The 15,477-nt window shown below is 34.4% G+C and overlaps 1 protein-coding gene across 1 annotated transcript in view; it reads left to right on the top strand.

Moving 5' to 3' along the window:
* The window catches only part of LOC150096923 (zinc finger protein 423-like), a 144,841-nt gene that overhangs the window by 24,981 nt on the left and 104,383 nt on the right, over window positions 1-15,477 (top strand). The window contains exon 2 of the mRNA XM_090408095.1: window positions 428-544. Coding sequence (XP_090264221.1) covers window positions 428-544 — 117 coding nt within the window. The remainder of the gene's footprint in view (window positions 1-427; window positions 545-15,477) is intronic.

Here is a 15,477-nt window from a genome sequence, read left to right as displayed (position 1 = left end):
ACGCGCCTTAAAACGTAAGTAAAGTAGTTTCGCTCGGCGCTTGCGAACACTGGACAGACAGTTCACGTGCTCGCACTTGTTCCTCCCGACGATCAGGTAGAATCTCCTCCCGCACGTTCAACTGACCTCTTCTGCGGTGTGAAAGGAAAATCCTCTCGCAACCGAAAGTAACTTCGGATGACGACGAAGGAGGCGTGACGAGCCGAAACACTTGTAACCGTGCCGCAGCTATTGATTGCGCGAGCTTGTAAGCCATGCTTACAACACACAATGAGACGACCACAAACTCTCTCGCCAACAGACACGGATTCCCCCACCCTCACCCACCCCGAAGCCGCGGAGGCTACAAGTGTGAATCCGACGTCTGTCCAGTGCGAAAGTTTCCTTGCAGTGTAGCTGACCCCATAATTTGACCTTTCTCTGGCAGGAGATGACTTGGAAGGATTTGAAGAAGACACTGCCGATGATCATCTGGAAGCACTTCTTGAGGAGAACAGAAAGGATTTAACCATGGATATGAGCTCTGTGAACGGCACGTCGTCAGGTAAGCCATCCTCCTATGGATTTGGTATTTAGTTATATTGATTGCCGTTCTTTCGGTTTTGATATGAATGAATTACATTTATTTTTTAAAGTGGAATGCAGTTAAGATTATTTTTTTTTATCCTCTCGCAATGCACTTTCTTAATGTGAATCCCATCCAAGAAATGTTGTGGACCTGTTAGATATTTAGTAGCGCGAGTGGGCCCTTCAATAACCCGATTCTCCTGCTGTAGAGACCACACAGGGTAACTTTTGAAGCCATTTCGCTCGTCATTATGAAGCGAGAAAATTACTCGGAATCGCAGATATATAAAACAGTGGACGTGTTTTAAGTAAAGAACTTCGGTAACACTTCTTAAGGACATTCTATATTTTGGCTATGCAGCCATAAAACATTAAGTATTAATTCCAACAAACACACCCGGTGATTGGTTTAATACCAGGAGAGCCAATTCTTCTTCCCTTCAGTTGTTTGGCCTGTTACGGAGCTATGTTTAGCCCTTCTAAGCCGTACCCATCTCCAGGATAAGGTGGCTAGCCCTATGCTTCCCGGTGTGTCCTATGTCTGTAGCTGCGTGTGTTCTTGGGGTCGGTTTGCCTTCTTGCCGGAGGAAAAACCGCAGATAAACCGTAGAGAAAAACCCTGCAGTCCACGCCCAAGACCGGCTAACTTGTCTATGTCTGAGAAAGATCCTTAAGTTCTTCACGTCGACGACGGGAATCGAACCCAGGACGCATCCTTTCCCAGTCATATGGTTGCGAAGCGCATAGTCATTTGGCTAACCGCGGGGACAGGAGCCAATCCAAGAACTAATTTGCGTGTGCATACTACTGTTGTTTGATTTGTTTGTTTGTTTGCAGCTGTATTTCTCCTTAATCGCTTGCCCACGCCTATAGCACTGATGTGCTCTTTATTTTACCCACTTCAAGTGTGTGTGGTGGATTTGCATATATTTTTGTGATTGTGACTGTGATTTAATTTGTGATTGAAGTGAGAGGTAAATTTCATCGGCTGGTCTGTCACGCGCCAATTGGAGGCCTGAAGTAGATTGAAAATGTTCCATGTTTGGCCTCTAGAGCAGGGTTTCCAGACTTATGTAAAAATAAAATTTTAAAAAATAAACAAAAAAATACAAAATCAATGAAAAAATAATCCTTACTACCCCACGGTACAAATATACCCTATAGGTTTACAGATAAATCTTTTGTGGGTGGGAGCTACATAAAGAAAAAAAAAAAAAAAAAAAAAAAAAAAAACGTATAGAATAGACTAAACAAATGACAATAATAATTCATTAAGTTTATTCCTGGAAGCCATTTTGAACTGCGAATTTCAGTAATGTGCTAGCAAAAGCGGTCACCTTTCATCATTCGCTCTTGCAAGATAAACAGCAGACATGATTTGTAGTAATCACGTGTTTATATAACTCACTTAGCCCAGCCTGCTACTATGTTAATTAGTTGTATTTCTCCTCTTATGGGATTAACGCCTTTTTTTTTTCTTTTTTTAATTCTCTCTCCATGAGTGCGCTCTCAAGTTACGTATCCAATACCACATGTTTGTATTATACACCTAACAACACCTTGCTAAATAGGCCTATCGAATAATCAATCACCTTCGTGCGAATTTAGTACAGTTCTAGAATTTTAATAGTAACTTATCCTTTATGACAGCAAGCGCCATTCTGGTTTACTTTTCTTAAAGACCAGTTCAATTTCTTTACTTTTTTTTTTTTTTATGTAAGCCGAAGTCTTCAATCGAGTTTTGTTGAAACAGGAACATCTGTTTAATAATTTTATCATTAATTTTTTTAAACTCTGTCACTTCGAATTGAGAGCACGTTCGGAATAGAAAGATACTTATGTGTTTAACTAGGTTATAATCTCTTTTACCGATCCATCTACAGCAATATAAGTCATTTGTCCACTTAAGTAACCAACGCTATTTTATAAAACTGTTAAGCGGCAGTAGCAAACAAAATTTGGCTGACTTTGTTGGATTGAAAGAAAATAAAAAAAAACAGTACTATCCAGTTTATTATTAAGTATCAGTTTTTATAGTGTTTTGTTCTTTAGAATATTATTAAACAACTAGACAGACTTCTTTAGTAAGAAAAGGGCAGTTAATTATTGTAAATCACGAAGGGGTGAGTTGTTCAATTGATTTTTCTGCTGTTGTACAAACGAGTTTAACAGGTAACATTGTCATGTTGTTTTTTAAATTCTCATTTGGTTACTTTTTTAGTTCCGTTTATGGTTTCATCAGTTTTCCTAATGAGATAAAATGTATTCAGACTTTGTAGGTTTCTTTAATTTGTGAGTATTAAACCAAGTACAACGTGTCGAGACCACCATGAAGGCAACACCGTTTTAAATTTAGGGGATGGGCTAATCCAGCACGATACCTGTATAATATTTGCATAACATTAGCGCGCGCGCGCACACACACACACACACGCACCACGCACACACACACACACACACACAAAGAAAGAGAGAGAGAGAGAGAGAGAGAGAAACGTCAATGCGAATAAATATGGATTAGGAATGCTGTTTCCTTTTTCAGTTCATAAAGACTTATTAGATTAATTTATCTGCAATAAAACTATTAATAACACTAACCAGAGTGCGTTACTGCACAATATCAGAAATGCCGTGTAGTTGCCAACTACGAATTACCCCAATCCCACACGATTACAGGAATACTAATGAGAAGAATTGTGTTATTCATCGTATACTAATAATGCTTAATGGAATTCATTATTTGTTATAAAATCTTTTTTTAAAATGATCAAATAACACTTAACACTATACTGTTTCATAATTTTTAACCATCTGTTCACTTAAAAATACGAGAGCAGTATTAAGCATGTACTGTATTTACCATTATTATTATAACCGACTGGTATTGTTTCTTAGAGATATTGCTTAACACTAGGTGGGTCCTTATGGCTGTTTCTTTTGTTGGTACGAAATTTTATGAATTTTTTTTAAGCAAGCTAATAAGATACCGATGAAGTATTATTAGCATAGTTTTATATTTATTTTAATTATAGCTTAGCCTGTATTTTCAATCTTGACTCTTCAGTAAATGTTCTCGTGCGCTGTCCAATAGAAGAATCGAGATTATCCAAACGGAATCTTTGTCGAAACCAGTACTTTTTTTTTTTTTTTTTGTCTTGGAAGAAGAACGACAGCCATGCCTTTTGGTTAAAAAGATCTGGGTTCAAATTTCGTATGAGTGCATTCCTACAACTTTTATTTCTCGGTAACCCAAGTCAAATTACCAGTAACATATTCTTGCCTCTTAGGCTTATTTCTTTGGGAGAAAAAAAAAATTCTCTACTATAAAAATGAGTCAATATTACTTAACACTTGGGAGATGGCGTATTGACCGTGAGGTATTGTCGTCCATCATGCATTTGGTATGATGACGATTTAAACTTTGAAACGTGAACGTTTCCAATGATTGGGCCGAGATCATGAGATAAGACCTTCTTGTTCAGTGTTAGGGATAAAAGGAGAGCAGCAAAGTTATGAAAATGTAAACGGATGGAAAGATTGTGTAAGAACAAATAAAGAAACATCAGGTGTAAAATATGACTCAGAAGAAACTAGAAAAGCGATGGAATATGAAAGGTAATCATAAAACTTGAGGTCAAATGCGATAATAAAGGAATTGTAAGAGTTTTGTAGAGATAAACAACATCTTTCTGTCTATAGTAAAGTTTACGATATCGTCAAGTAAATATATATAGTAAAGAAATTATTCATTTATTGAAAACTGATTTTCGAAAAGGCCAAAAGCTGGAAGCTGCCATCACATCCAAGTGGTGATAGTTTATTAATATATAGTAAAATAATAAATAATTTTAATAAATATTTGGAGAGTACGACAGAGATAACTGCCGCCATCTTTTAATCCCTATCCCTAATACTATATATTATTGTCTAAAATAATGTGAGTTCTACGGTCCGTTTTCTTGAGTTGAGGGTTAAAATAGTTTCCGGGATAAAAAAAAAAGAAAAAAATTTACATGGCTGTGCCAAAGATCGACTAACTCTGATACCGGATTAAAAACACTTAGAAAAAGTGTCACCAGCGGCGACGAATCGAACTTTTAAAGGTCTTTCTTCTGGTGGTTTAGAGCTATGAAATCAGATGCCATTTCCACGGGACTACTCAGTCACCCTTTAGATATTTATTTAGTTTTTTCCCTTCCAAATCCTCCAATAGGGATCTAATCGAATCTTCTTCTACATGATACCACGCACTAAATTCAAAGATTTACTTAGGTGCTCCAAAGTTCATTCTTGTTTTGCAATATGCTTTTCCAGTTATCCCACTGGTATCCCTAAAGGTTTGCCCATATTCGACTACCAAAACGTAAGGCGAATTTCTTCATCAAATTATTGATCTGTTGCTGTCACTTGGATTTTTACTTCAGAAATAATGGATAAACCCATTAGTAAACAATTTGTAAACTTCGTGTAAAACAGTTGTGCTAAATATAAAAATAAATCTAATATAAATTTCGCTATTCATAAAAGCCTCAATCTTGCGATGTATTTTGCAAATGTTTAATACTTTCGCTCTTTTAGTATAGAAAGGTTGACACATGTAACCTTTCTATAGGTTTCCTCTTTTTGCTGTTGGCGTTACTTTATCACAGACCAACTGATAATTTCGTACATCTTTCACATTCATCTCGCCATAGTTTTCACTTATGGGATTGCGCTTCTTCTGAGTTTTCGAAAAATTCTTGGCGCAATATTGATGATATAAATTTATTATCAGCCGGTTTCTCGACAACCCTTTCAGCCCTTCCCTCCTCCTTCACTCACACTCAATTTGTTCTGATTGTATTCTGTGCATTATTTCCATCTCATCGAAATTGGAATCAGTAATTCTGTCACTATCATTTTGTTGTGTCGTATGTTGTGATCAGTCTCCACTGATTCACAGTTCTGTTGTTTACAGAAAATCCTACATTCTTTCCATTATGTTTTGTTGGAATAATGTTTCTCCACAGCGAATAAAATCTGATCTTAATAAATTTCTTCTTTCATTTCGCCTATAGTACAAGTTGAGCAACCTGTGGTGGATTGCACATAGGAATTCGGTGGAACAAACAGTCTGAATTCATGGGATGGCAGACAGTTTTATTTCTCATCGGCAGCAATTCTCGTCCTTGTAAAGCAAAACATACCAAAACAAAAAAGAAGCAGTGGAGTAGATTCGAATCGCTTGTGGAATAAAGATTAATTTCTATACCTTTCCGTAACTACTTTCTCAAGAACTATATTAAATAATAAATTTGTTGTATAAAATTTTCAAATTTCAAATTATTTTGAAATTTAATTTGGTAATTTTTTTAACCCATGCAGTATGAATTTCCTTCGTTGTCAGTTTAATGAGGTTTTTCAATGTTCTCATTAAACAATTTACAATGTTCAATGAGAATTTTCTTCGTTGTTAGTTCAATGTCTTGTGGCGCTTTTCTGTCTGTAATAGCATACAACCTGCTTTAAAATCCATAAAAATAAGTTCTTTGTCCATCATCAATTCATTTGCTGTTTCAAGAATTTATCCAAAAACAAATAACTGTCTTTTGCGAATTTATTACTATCATACCCGCATTGGTAATTGTGAAGTATATATTAATGTTTTTTTATATATAATATTAGCCAATGAGGTGTATTTAATCATATAATTTGTAGAATTCAACTCGTATAATAGTCGTATTATATTTGTATTCCACTCTAGCAGTAGCTTTTCGAATCGCCATATTTCCACCATTAACTTACGTAAAAACTGAGTTAGCTGTTTTTTTACGTAAATTCGCTTGGTGTATTATCTGGTGCTGGGGTTTGTTGTCATTAAATTTCTGTAGAAATTTTAACTTAATTACATTAATTAATTACATAATTTAAAACCATTTGTCACAGAGCTTTTGTTTTCTATTCAAGTTTCTTCAACTCATTTTAATTATATTTTCAAGTTTTCCATTTTTTTTATATCGTATTTATCACGGGTATTTCTTCTAGTAATTTATATTATTAAAATATAAATTTTAATGCCAAAACAAAATTATTTTGTCATTGACTCTTTAGCTTATGTATATATTATGCTTTTTGTAATTTTGTTTTATTTCCTACTCGGAAGTAAACACAATCAATGTTAACATCCTAGCAAATATGGATCTTGCATCAATTAAATTTAATTAATCATTTTTCGTTTTCGCCTATCGAGTCTATATATTGCCTGGATGCCTTGCTATCATGGTCTAGATTTGGCAAGTAATGAAACGAGCTCTGAAAACGTTTCCATCGTAAATTTTAAGCGGAAAAGGGAAACTTTCATATTATGGATAATCTTAGGATTTTCACTGTCCATTCCTAGTTTCGTTTTATTCTTCCTGTGATGGAGCTACAAGAAATGGATCGCTACGTCAGCAAATATGACGATGATACATTTTGAGTCCGGCGATTCTTCACTTATGTACCCGAAGCATTTGAATTCACGTCCCTCTGACGATATAACAGTGTTGAGGTTGCTAAGAAAAGCATAGGTTATAACCTCCTTTTGGGCCATCTTCTATAAGATAATAAATGGCCCAAAAGAATTCAGCAGGCAATGTATAACAGATGCTTTGCCTGCTGAGGTAACCACACTGTTTTTATGAAACAGTAGCATTACTACAAATTGCCAGTGTCATAAGACTAAAAAGAGTGAGGTATACAGTCTTCCTTGTTATTATATTTCAAGGCAAATTTTTTTCTTTGTCTTATTGCAGTAATATCATTATTATGCAATCCTTAAAAAATAAAGAAAAAAATATCGTTTAATAAGAAAAGAATGGTTAATTGTTATAAATCACGAAGAGCGAGTTGCTTGATTGATTTTTCTATAGTGGCAGAAACGAGTTTGACAGGTAATGCATTTGATGCTGTTTGAAAAAGTTCGCTTCGCTATTAATTGTTTCTTCCATTTTTATTTCTGAATGCATGTCTTTTAGTATTCCTAGTAAATAAGAAGCATAAATATCGCTTTTAGAAAAGGTTTGGCTGACGGCAATAAAAGCAAAAGAGCGACGATAGTTCTAGGATATATATAATCAATATACATAATGATCAATGGGAATCTTTTCTCATTTCTTCTTGAAGGATAACTAATGCATTCTCATAACTTTCGATCTTGTCTGATCTGTTTTTGATTTGTCTCTTCGAAACATTTCAAATGTGTTCGGGATTGAGAATGAGGCTATGGAAAGATCCCAAAGCAGGCCATTCGTGTTATTTCTTCGACAACACTCTTTTATGGACAGGGTGTCGTATTTTACCATTGACACAAATTGAGCCTTTCTCCAAAGAATTTCATCAAAGTGGATAAAAGCACAAATGTCTAAAACTCTAATGAAAGCCTTTGGCGTTTAGGGAGATTTTATGCAATAAAAAAAATTGGTGAAAACACATAAATGTTGACAACCTTTTCTTTTTGTATGATATTTCTAATGAAAATAAACTCTCCTGGATATAGCATATTCAACAAAAAAATTTTGGAATATGATATCGCTTCACGAAAGAAATAGCCAGAAGTGGACTCAAGAAATAGCAATAATAATAATAATAATAATAATAATAATAATAATAATAAGCAGAAGAACCCATAAATAGGCTCATTCTTTCACTAATGGATCATTCTTTTGCGAGTTTTCTTTCTTCCAATTATTGGCTCCCAGGTTGGCAGGCTATTTAGTAGCACATTTCGCTTCGGTTAAAAACGATCCAGAATAAACGTTATACGAATTGTTCAGACAAACGCAAGTTATACAGAAGTATTAAAACTTTTATTAGGGTAAAGCAGACAAACTAGCTGAGTATTCGAATTCAAATCAAAGGGTATTTGCGTTTTTCTACTAAATATGGATATCCCTGTTGGAGGGTATGTGATGTATATATGAGACACTGTATACCCAGGGCCGGTCCGAGAGTATCTGATTCCCCTAGGCAAAGAAAATTTAGGTGCCCCTATACATTGTCTCTCTATATATATTTTGTCATACTCACACAAGCACACGTACACCTACACATGTGGATATTTATAAAAATAATATCATTATGAACATTAAAAAAATTTATTAATCAAAACCAATACATTTGCAAAATCTGGCGCCCCTAGGCAATTGCCTAAGTTAGCCTAATGATAAAACCGGCCCTATGTTTACCATATAATACAGAAATCGTGCATTAATACAGTTGGATCCATATATATATTTATATATTTATTTTTCTACTTCACCGTTTGTATTAAAATCTTAGGGAAAAAAAAAAAATATATATATATATATATAACAGGACTAGAGCCAGTGCTCTCTCTAGCCACGTTCTCTTTTCAGCTAATTCAGACGGAGGCCGCCAACACATTGTGAACTGGACTCAAACTTCTAACATCCATGTGTGCTATGATGAACTCGAGAGAAAGATTGTCGAATCTAGAGAAATTTCTCTAGATTCTTCTCATATCAATAACAGCCTAAGTTTCAATCTCTCAGACGCACACGTACCCTCTGTTCAGTTTTGGCGCACTCGCGACAGCGCGTAGTCTACGTTTATTTGGAACTCAAGAGCTCCCATTTTGTTTTCAAACACGCTACTGTCTTTTTGTACTTGTTCTGTTAATGCAATTTTAAGTCTCTGACGTTGTTCTGTTTTTCTTTTTTCTTGATGTTGCTTTATTTAAAGTTAATCGAAGTTTTGAGGACCTCTTGGGCGGCAACTTTTGGGAAGAGTCTTCTGATAGGGCAACAAGATGCATTGCTGTTTCCTTGCTCTCAGATTGGTCATCCAGTGTATGGACTGTCCTTGGCATTTTACCATAGGAATTGCCTCATGTTTCCATTCTATTTGGTGACATCGTCTTAGAACTCGAATCAGAAGCCATTCAAATATATCCACCACTGTTAAATAGCTTCCATTATTGATAAGCGTTGAAGTATATGAAGGTTCATTATCCTCTTTAATTGCTACCCTTTCGTCAATAAAGTACTCACCAATTGCTGATATATTTCAATGGCTTTCATCTAAAATGATAACAGAAAATTTGGGTAAAGTGAAATCAGGACACTGATTCTATATCATAACCGGACTTCGTAACAATATTTCGAAACAGACTTTTATCATAAATTATAATTGGTTTCTAAGGTCCATGCGTGTGTGTATGTGGTACACATTACTGTCAATTCCTGGAGGAGTACACTTTATTCTATGTTAACAAAATAGTTATTTATTTATTTAATAGTGCAAACTATAACTCGAAGTCAATGTTCCTTTCCCCCCCACCCCGTCATTTAATTATCGATGCGTTTCGATTACTATTTAGTGGTACTTTAAAGAAACCAGTTGGAAACACCGCTGATGACAGACAATAGAGAACGATAACACTAATGACCGAGACTTTAATTACGCAGCTTTTTCTTCTCCATTTTATAATCACTTGGTATCTGCGAATGGCCAGTGGAGAAAATTATCCCGAAATTGTGAGGGAACACTAGAATGCTCTAAGGCAGAGAACCCACCGAGCGGAGCAGTCAACGAAAGCTACTAAGCAAACAAAACAGTAGGCTGGATGAAGGTGCTTCAACTTAACGGCCACCTTCGGGGTTTGTATAATTTGTCTATTAATTCCGCAGCAGAGTCGAGATGTCTTGCTGATAAGGAAGCATGTTGGACAGCATGGTTCTAAGTGGCTGATCTGAAACAGACTTCACGCTCAGCAACTGTCGGGAAAGGCAAAAGATAGTCGATTTAGGAGGCGAAATTTCATCAGACATCTTTAAGAAATGCGATGCCTTTGTTGTTAGTAATAATGTATGCTGATAGTAATGAAGCCCTTGGGAGTAGGAGCACTGCATGTTTAATCACTACCTACGAGGCTTAAGCAACAAAGAGTATTTTCTCTCTTCACCGTGTGTGATGTTAAGTGTGGCTAACATTTTGAACGACTGTAAATGTTACTTTTCGAAGTGTTTAAGAGAAGAGAGCTGTTCAGGAGTTGTCAACTCATTTAAGAAATGTAAAACGTCTCGCGAGAGTCTAACGCGCAAATTTTAAACAGCGCAATAATTGGCATCATGATTTACGTTATTTCAGTTAATAGTAACTTCTATACAGAATATTATTCTTTTAATATTATTATTCAAAATCGCATTATCCATTCAGCAAAATATATATTGTACAGTATTAAAATATATTTCCCCTTATCCTGTTCAAATAGATATCAATAGCTGTTCTTAATGCCTTTTGTCGTCTGCTGTGTACTTAACTGACTTGCGCCCTCTATTTTTGCAGAAACAGCCATTGAAATTTCAGAATAATATTTTTTTTACTCTGTATTAATATTTTTTCCATTTATTATAATTGCTGGTCAATATTAATATTGCTGGTCAATATTAATTACTAATAGTCGTATTTGTATAATAATAACACGTAAATTTAAAAAAAAAATGCTAAGACAGCTTTCAACTGGGGTTAAATTCATATAAAACAAATAGCATCGTTAATCACATTCCAATGATGTGTTTATCTTTCGCTTTGAGTTATAATGAAAATTTACACTTTTTGTAACCGCGCTTAATAATAATAATAATAATAATATGAACACATAAGTTATCAATACTGTTTAAAAAATATTAGCCTAAAATTTCTGTCTGTAGTAACACAGAAATAGAGGGCGCAACGTTATTTACGATTAAATTGTAAGCAGAAGAAAAGAGACATTTTAAGATTAGCTGTTACTTATTTTGATTGAAAAAGGTCAGTCGGTTTTATCCTTACTGTTGGAACATTATAATAATGAAATTTTATGTTTAATAGTGTATTTGAACATGAAAGTGTCCCCTTAGCAAAATGATGCAAACCGTGCTGTTAATTTCCTACTATACTTTCGTTTTGTGCGTTCTAGACATTTTACATTACTAAAATTAGGTTATTAATAATACGTTGAATTCCTTACGTATATGGACTGTCATTATACAAACTCTTTCAGTGACAGTATGCAAAAAAGGCTATGCTATGGCGGTACATTGAAGTTCGCACTGGAAATTAGAATTCTAATGAATAAGAAATAAATTTAGTGAGTCATACCCTACTAACCTTTGAAGAAGTCGATCAAGTGATGTAATATAATGATAAGTAGGTGAGTAATCTCTCTAAAATAAATAGTTTGGTAGATACTAGTTCTAAAATTTAAACAGAATTTCAATGAAAGAAATTATATTATCATTGGCCTTCCTCGCTTATCACTCTGCCAATCATGTCGGAAATAAAACTACAGAAGAATATTTATATAAAGATTAGAGAAAGGAACCAAACTGATGAAAAAATATTAAAAATAACTCTAGTACATAAAGTGCAAGCACAGAAGCTGAAAATCAGATTCTACAAATAATATATATATATTCGTATTCAGATTTACTCGGTTAAACGACATGTTTATTAATTTAATTTAAATGACTAAAACACCGAGAATAATAAAGAATAAGGTTTAATGGGGACACTACTAGTTTCATTGGAAAACCAACTTCTTCAACACACACACACACACACACATATATATATATATATATATATATATATATATATATATATATATATATATATATATATATATATATATATATATATATATATATATATATATATATATATATATATATATATATATGTGTATATATATGTATATATATATATACATATATATATATACAGGGTGTTCGGGATAAATTTGACAGTTTCGTAAGGAAAAAGAAAATCTTCTTTGTATCTATTAAATTTAATGAATTGACAAAAAAACATTACAGGCAGAGTTAATTACAATACTATCAACAAGATTTACTCAAAATAACCACCATTAGCATCGATCACAGCTTCAATTCTGCTTCGGAACCTCGAACAAGCTGATGCTACAGTCTCCCTGGGAAGGGCCGCAAAACTGTTTTAATTTTATCCATTAACTGGGCTTTTGTATTACTGGAAGTGCGATTGGTGTCTTTTTCAACTGCGCCCCATACAAAATAATCCATGGGGTTAAGGTCTGGGGAGTTTGGAGGCCAAACATTTGGACTGGTGAAGTCTTAGAAATTTTCAGACAACCATTTTTGACTTTTCCCAGAGGGCAAGGGGCCGAATCCTGCTGCCATACATACGGCCTACCATTGGCTACCCTTGTTATCCAGGGCTTGACTACAGTTAGCAACTCCACGAACAAAGCCCGAATTCCAATGCCAGGGTTCTTCAACACCTGTTCCTGCAGATTTGCGAGGAATTCTGCTGTACGAACGCAATCAGATCGTCTGCTAGGGATCTTTCTTCTTGCTACATCCTCGTAGTCACCATTGCAAGTCTAGTTCATGCCTGATTGTTTTTACTGTATTCAGGGAGCATTGGGCAGCAGTCGTAATATCCTTATTTTGATGGCGGGCACGAATCATCATGATACAAGTTATTCTCTTCCATGATTCAGGTGGGTTCCAGCTATCCATCCTTTCTGACATCTTGTATATGAATGAAGAAGGGTCCAAACTTTTAAATGAAGAGAAGTGTGTGTTAATACATGTAACTTACGGAAAAATATAATTAATTATAAATATGTCAAATTTATCCCGAACACCCTGTATATATATATATATATATATATATGTGTGTGTGTATGTGTGTTTAATAATAATTTAGATAACTTCTGGAAGATTATTTGCTTTCTTTTGTCATTTCTTTCCCTCGAAGTGTCACAGCTTGAATATTCTGTAACTCCTGCTATAAAGGTTCACTAACATGTGGTGAACTTCGCTGCGACTTTTTTTTATTATTATTTTTTTTTATTTTGTTCCACTTCTCGTCCACTGTACTCTCCATTTTCAAAATGTCTGAACACCTTCTTCGGTATATTTCCCATAAACACAAATAAACAGATTTCCCATAAACAAACATGCCATTCGGGATATTTCACATAAACGGAAATCTTATATCTACGAGTTAAGACTTAGAGAAGTGGAAAAGTAAATCATACAGAATGTTACAAGGTTTTCGGGGAATACATACGTTACAGTACAAACGGTGCAATATGTTACAAATTTAATTCAAAATCAAATAGATATAGAATGCAAACCAATTTTTGGATAGATTAGCACTTGAGTAGTTAACTTTATTCAAGTTTGGATTCTTTCACCTCTTTAAAGTAGCTTCAGTAAAGTTCTCTACTCATACTTTGGTCCATCATATTCACGGAAATGAATTATGCACTGGTGCTGCTGCTAACAAGTCTCATTTGCGCTTCGCCACATGTCTTCCTGTTGTGTTCTGAGTTTATTGATATTTTCATTGTCTTTGGTGGAATTGTCATCATTAATCACCTCCTGTTTAATATTCAACACTGCCTACAGACACCTCTTTGACTTTGCTTGGAAAGACCTGATCTGGAATCCATCGAACATCATGAGCACATCAAAGCTCCAGGGTTTGGATTTTGGCGTTGCAGACAGTTTAAGTGGGTATGGTCTGAGTTTCAGTAATTTTTGCTTATTTCGCACTAGGATTTCGACACTGAAAGAGAGGTCTTTTATACCCTACATAAATCTCTAGTAGTACTTTTGGTTCAATAAATAATGTATTTAAAATATTTGTGTTAATTTGTGAAAATATTCAATAAAAGCAACTCTTCAGTGCCTGAAAACCGACTAAACGGTGACATTCAAAATTGTGTATAGAGTATACTTTCGCATCTCCCACGTGCGATTTTATAATTAACAACAACAAAAAAAAAAAAAAATGCAAATGATATTGTTCCTTTTGCATCATACTGAACAAAGCCTCAAGTGAATTGCGAAATATCATAATATTTACGTCACGGTACTGTTTATTTTAGTTGTGGATGGCAAGTTTTTCCAGATGTAGCTGTAATCAATAAATGCAGTATTCGTATTTTATTTTACAAAGCAAGATTGCATTATGTAAAACATTCCATATAATTGAGTACACATTTCTCAATATTGTCAGTTTCTGCAGATGTAAAACCTTTGCAGAACCAAGTAATCAACTCTGTGCCATACGTCAAGAATTCAGGGTCCTTCGTCCATGTGGTAGAAGGCACATGCATACTACGAAGTTTTGATGTGACATCCATATTGATATAGTACAAGGAAAACAGAAGATGGCACCCACATCTAATCCGACTGTGTGTGCCGAAACCAGCGCAGAGACACGTAGTATTATTTTCGAAACACACTGAAAATTATTTTTACGTTAATTTAATTGTTTGAAAGAAGGGGCAGTTGGGAAACTTAACTGAAGATTTATTTAAAATAAATTCAACATTCACATTAGGAAGTTTTAATTTTTGTGTTGTTATTGACTACCCAATAGAATTACACTAGTTTTGAGCGACATTAAACAGACAAATTAATAATATGCTTATAATTTTTTTTAAATTTACAAAAACGATGAGCTTATTCATCCCCCATCCTTGTTTGCAGTCTTAATTTATTATGGCCCTCCTAAATTAAGAAATCATTTTAACGCAATGCTTTTAATTGTAATCATTAAATAAAATTTTATTAGTATATATACGCAAGTACCTAAAAAACAAGTAAACTCTGTAGTTCATTTCTACTGCGAAATACTAAGTTAGGAACATGAACTACAAAAGTTCTCGTATGTTCGTATCTTGACATACTTGCTAAAAAAGATTTTTTTCATTACTGACCTATAGGTCAGTGATGGTGATGATCTATACTAGGAAATCCTTGTTATGAAGCTAAAAATAGATGGCAGAAATCGTTTTTTTTTTTTTTTTGTTGTTGTTGTTGTTTGTCACAATTCCTACATTGCCTACTTACTGCGTAGTATGTTGTTGGTCCCATTCACAAAAGATTGTCAACC

Source organism: Typopeltis vanoorti, chromosome 18 (assembly GCF_054136105.1).
Source record: "Typopeltis vanoorti isolate ZY-2024b chromosome 18, IOZ_Tvanoo_1.0, whole genome shotgun sequence".
NCBI lineage: Eukaryota > Metazoa > Arthropoda > Arachnida > Uropygi > Thelyphonidae > Typopeltis > Typopeltis vanoorti.
This window is presented reverse-complemented; position numbering and strand designations above follow the sequence as displayed.